This window comes from Galeopterus variegatus, unplaced genomic scaffold (assembly GCF_000696425.1).
Source record: "Galeopterus variegatus unplaced genomic scaffold, G_variegatus-3.0.2 Scaffold2993, whole genome shotgun sequence".
NCBI lineage: Eukaryota > Metazoa > Chordata > Mammalia > Dermoptera > Cynocephalidae > Galeopterus > Galeopterus variegatus.
The window spans coordinates 194401-200027 of record NW_007729104.1 but is presented as its reverse complement, the minus strand read 5'-3'; the positions used below and the strand labels follow the sequence as shown (position 1 = coordinate 200027).

Below are 5627 nucleotides of genomic sequence, written 5' to 3'. Positions count from 1 at the left end.
GAATTGTTGTTATCCCCCTCCCCAGCCACCACATTCTGCAGATGAGGAAACTGAGGCACCGAGAGGTGATGGGACTTGCTTAAGGTCACACAACCAGTAAGTGCCAGAGTGGAGTTGGAACCCAGGGCTGTCTGATTGCAAAGCCTGCTTGGTTCACCCCTGTACCACACAACAGTGACAAGGACAGTATCAACAGTAGCAACAGTGACAATTCACTCCCCTCTGGGGTCTGAGCCCCATGCTATGATTCTAGGAGCTAAAACCTCCCTCCAGCCACACGTGTGGCAATGCTAATTTGCATAGGCCGTCTGATCTGTATGCATATCATTATCTGTCCCCCTCCTCCCTTCCCATGCTCTCACTTTCTCAAGTTTCCAACTGGCGCGGTAGGCTGTCACCCTGTCCTGGATGTGCTCAATAAGGGTGCCTTGTGGGATGTCATTTCCAATTCTTCAGAAATTGTGGATTTCAGGAGAAGGCAGACCCAGGCATGAGGTCACTGATTTTCCCCATGCTTTCTGCATGGAGCTGGGACAGCTGGGTTCAGGTTCCTTATTTGTAAAATGACCTCCATGGGTCACTACATCCATCCCTCTGCCTCTGGGAGCCACTGCCTATTGCTGACTGCTGCCCCTACCTGATTCCTCTCCTTCCCCGTGGGACTGTTTGGGACTGACAACCCAGCCCAAACTTTCTTCACCAAGTTCTTCCCTTAAGAACCAGATGAGTTCAGGTGCAACTGTTTGCCATTTATTTCAAAGACCAGCAGCGGTCAAGAGACCCAGGGCTATGGACAAGGTCTGCTCCTAACCCCAGGACGTGTTAGTCTTGGCTGGGGAGGAAGCTCAGGCTGTGTGATGTTGTTTGTTTGCCATTGCAATGCTGTGTGTAACCAGGTCTGACTGTGATGCGGCATGTGGAAGCCCCACGTGTGTGATGAGCACTACCAAGTGTGACTGTGAGGCCCATGTGCGTGGCTGTGTGATTGTGACACTGTGAGTTGTGTGTGTTTATGTTACATGTGGTTGTCCTGCAGTGTCATGGCTGGTGATGCTGTCTATGACTGACGGGTCATTGTGTGGTTGTGTGTGAATCTGATGCTTTGTGTGTATGAATCTGTCATTGTGAAGCAGTGACGGAGATTAGTGCAGCCACGAGATGGATTCCCTGCGATGACCGTACGGTCATTCTTCCTTCCTTTCTTTCAATCAGCAAGCACTTCCCAAGTGCCTGCTGTGTGCCAGGACCCGGGCTGGGAGCTGAGGACACAACGGTGGTGTCCTGCTGGGATGTGTGTGCTGAGCAGTGACAGGACACAGCCAGCCAGTTGATGACATCTCGGTAGCTGGAAATCAGCCATGGTGAGAAAATTTACACCACGGAAATCAGCAAACACTGCAAAGCTGCCTCCCTCCCTGGAGAGCTGGTTGTTAAATGTTCACCAACACATCACTATGCCTGTGTCTCTAACTTTTCGTGACCAGGCTGAAGTGTGGCCACAAGTCCGTGGGTGGGGATCGAGTATGTGACAATGACTGGGCTAAGCTGTCCACATGAATGAGTCCTGATGATACATCCCCCCCCCTCTGCCTGCCCACACTCATGAGAGTGGGGAAGTTGATGAAGTTTCCCGTCCCCAGCCAAATCCCTGGAATCCCAAGTCCCACTTTCTTCTGAATCAAAACTATAAATACCCATCCCTCACCCTTTCTCCCTGAATATCAGGCAAATCAGTTTTACCCCATGCTTGGGGGCTACAGGCCCCAAGTCTCTGGGTCTTTGTCTTTAGTATTGTCCGTGGCAGGGTCTGCAGTCTAAGTGGTTTCTCCAGAGGCAGCTGCTGGGGCTTCGACCTCTTGGGGTGTCTGAGTTCTTAGTCCCTGGCGGTACCTGCTGTGCTCTTGCCTGCTGGGGGGTTTCCCTGGGGTGCCCTCCAAGATCTCTGCTTGCTGGGTTTTCTGTCTCCTGAGGCACCCTCTCAGGTCTCTGCCTGCAAGATGCCATTCAATCCACCTCACTCCTTCCTTCACACCATGAAAGCTCCAAAGTAGGACCGGGTGCCATCACGGAGTCGGATTGGTTGCACGTCCGGTACACGGACGACCACCTCCTCTCCGGCCTCCAGGTGTACCACGCCACCCAGGAAGCTGCTGTCCCACCAGATGCGGGAGCTGGTTGACCGTCTGCAGGGTGACCGCCGGCTGACCAGCAGTTCCAGCTCTTCAGGGTAGCGGGGTGTGCGCTTGTAGAGGCCATGGGTGATGGGCAGGCCACTGGCCAGCCCCTGTGTGCAGCCCACACCACCCAGCTGCACCTTGGAGTAGATATAATAGTAGCCAGCCTGGAGGGTCACCAGGGCACCATCACGGTAGTCAAGACCCCTCAGGAAGGCCAGGCCCAGCTGTGTCTTCCACAGCAGTGGCCCCCCACTGCCTGTCAAGCTGGAGTTGGCCCCTGCGAAGAGAGAGAAAAAGGGGGCTGGTCAGTAAATGTGTCACTCTTGCTGTGTGAGCCTGGGTTAGTCGCTTCTCCTCTCTGAGCTTCTACTTCTGTACTCAGCTGTTTGTATGTATTAATTCACTTTATTCCCCCTTTGCAGATAGGGAAACTGAGGCACAGAGAAGGAAAGTAACTTGCCTAGAGTATGCATCTTAACTCATTTCATTCCCCTTTTTCAGGTGGGGAAACTGAGGTACTGAGCAATTAAGTGACTTGCCAAAAGTGTCCAAACTTGCAAGTGGCAGGACCAAGAAACCAAAGCAGAACACACCCCGGTTCCATCGCCCTTGTGACCTGTGTGCCTATTTCCCTTCCTGTGAAATGGAGATATTAACAGCACCTGCTTAGCATCTAATGAATTAATATGTATATAGTGTATTACAGCGCGTGACACAGAGTAAGTACCACGTAAAGGTTTATTAAATAAATAAAATTAGAAATAGCCCCCACAGCCTGTGCTCTGGGCAACTCTTTGAATAAATATTGAATAAATGAATGAATATGCTGACATTTCAGGGCATTTGTCTGGTCTCCCCTGGACACCCTGACACCTGCCCTATGCCAGGACGCAGGGTCCCCCTCACCTGTGAGGTGTGCTGCTGGGTTGGCCTGGTGGGACCTCCGCTCTGTGGAGAGAGGGTCAGAGGTTAGAGGCAAGGACAGAGGGAGAAAGGGCCAGCCTCCTAAGGGGTCATTGTGTCTACCTCCCAGTGTCAACCCCACCCCTTCCGGAGTGATCCAAACTTCTGCTTGTCAGGCCTGGGGGAGGGGCACCTGTGGGGTTGGGGCCAGTTGTGCAAATCACGTTGGGCAATGGACTGAGGGGGTAGGGGCAGCGCGGGAACCATCCAGGACCTTGACTCACCTTGAATCAGCTGCTCCCAGGAGCCTGTGTCTTTGTCCTGAAAATGCAAAGGAGCCCACGGTGAGGACCTGCAGAGGGCCACACCCTGGCATCACTCAGACACATGGCTATGAGACACTGACCATGGTCACATACACCAAACTCAGACACGTAGACAGGGCACGTGCACATGTGCACACGTGTACACACACACACACACTGCCCAGCAGCCACATCACCACTCGTGCCTCAGTTTCCCTCTCTGTTAATGGAGTTATGAATTGTGCCTGCTTAGGATATTTTTTAAATTTATTTTTTTCATTGTACATGTCTGTGGGGTAGAGTTTGTTGTTTCAATACATGCGTATATTGCACAATGATCTAATCAGAATAGTTAGCATATCTGTCACCTAAACATTTATCATTTCTTTGTGGTTATAACATTTAAGATCCTCTTTTCTGGCTGTCTTGAAATATACAATACAATGTTATTAGCTATTGCCACTCTCAAGCACCAGAGTTTATTCTACCTAACTGTAACTTGGCAGCTTTTTACCAGCCTGCCAACCTTCCCCCGCTCCCCCGCCTTTCCCTGCTTCTGGTAACCACAATTCTACTCTCTATTTCTCTCTCTTTTTAATTTATTTTTCTTAACTGACGCATGATCATTGTATATATTTATGGAGTACGATATGATATTTGAGTGCATTCATACTGTGTGCAATGGTCTTATCAGGGAGCTTAGTGTATCCATCACCTCAAACATTTGTCATCTCTTTGTGTTAAGAACATTCAGCATCATCTTGACTAGCATTTCAAAGATACACAGTACTTGGTTGTTAACTGAAGTCTCTATATTACTACAGAACACTAGATCCCATTCTTCCTATCTCTGAGGACTTAATGAGTTAATATTTGTAAAGTGTATTACAGTGCCTGGCACATAGCATGCACTATAGAAGGGTTTATCAAATAAATAATATTAAAAATACATGTCTGGACACATGGACACCAATCTGGGATATGGACACCTGACAGGGCACAGACCTCAACATTTAAATGACACACTGAGAAGACACATGTGGACTGGGACATATGCACACATGGTTTGTGGGTCCACACGTGTCTATAGACAGAAGAGATCCAGAGACTAAGACACAGAACACTGATACACGGGCTGTAGACAGGTGAGCACATGGTCATGTGGGTTCATGTACACAGGACGGCAGCACAGACATCTGGCCACCAGGTCCATACCCAAGGAGAAGGGATGCAAAAGGGCAAGACCTGGGGCCAGTTAGCTCAGTTTGGTTAGAGCGTGGTGCTGAAAACACCAAGGTCAAGTGTTCAGAGCCCCATACTGGCCTGCGGCCCCCCCAGAAAGAACAAAGGGCAGGACCACAGACCCACAGATGTGGAACACAGACAGACACACCCATGGCTAACCAGAAACAAACTGAGAGAGATTCCCACAGACTCAGAGAGTCAATCCATGAGGATTAGAGACAATCCCAGTAACAGTGACGAGGGTACCGCTAATAATGATCCCAATGTCGGGATGTTGGTTCGGACTGGTGACCGCTTGTGTGGGCCAGCCCCTGCCGGGCACCACGCACACCGTGTCCTGCTCCATTCCCTAGGAAGTGGGTGATCTATTATCATCCCCATTTTACAGATGAGGAAACTGAGGTTCAGAGAGGTGAATTAACTTGCCCTGGGCTGGAAGCAACAACTTAGGGATCAAGCTGGATGCTCTTAGTCCAGCCCCCATCCCACACACATGCACACACATAGACACACAGTGACACACGGTGACACAAGAGATCCACCCTCTGCCAGCCCCCAGCCCCCACTCACCGGCAGGCGGGTGACCATCTCCCCCAGACGCCAGTGCAGCTGCAGCAAGAACCAGCCTTGGGTGGCCAGCCCAGCCCCCATTAGCAGCAGCAGGAGACCCAGGCCCACCCGGGATGCGCTGCATGGCTGTCTCTGGCGGCTTCGCCCCAGCCTCGTGAACGGGATGTCTGTCTGTCCGTCCACCACGAATACTGAGGGCTGCACGACTGTCTCCTCCATGCCCGAGCAGACGAGGCCCCAAGATGCCCAGGGCAGGGCTGGCACGCCTGGGTCCTTCAGGCTCGGAGGAAACCGCAATTGCCCAACACTCTGGAGCTTTGCACGCTGCAGACAGGCGCCTGTGGGCCCCAGGGCCGCCTTTAGAGCTGGGGTTCAGCCCCTCCCCTTTCCTCACTCGCCCCCGTCTTCTTCCTGTCCCCCCACCCCA

General features: G+C 51.6%; 1 protein-coding gene across 2 annotated transcripts; it reads right to left on the bottom strand.

The window, feature by feature from the left end:
• Positions 1-2026: 2026 nt before the first annotated feature.
• TNFSF14 (tumor necrosis factor (ligand) superfamily, member 14) lies at positions 2027-5419 on the bottom strand. Of its 2 annotated transcripts, none has more exons than XM_008583679.1 (4): positions 5201-5419; positions 3365-3401; positions 3084-3125; positions 2027-2454 (listed from the first exon to the last, which is right to left on the bottom strand). In XM_008583679.1, the coding sequence occupies exons 1-4, from the start codon at positions 5417-5419 to the stop codon at positions 2027-2029; spliced, it is 726 nt and encodes a 241-aa protein (XP_008581901.1). The 2 variants fall into 2 exon arrangements, with proteins under 2 accessions (XP_008581901.1, XP_008581902.1); XM_008583680.1 differs by having other exon boundaries at positions 5309-5419.
• Positions 5420-5627: the final 208 nt, after the last annotated feature.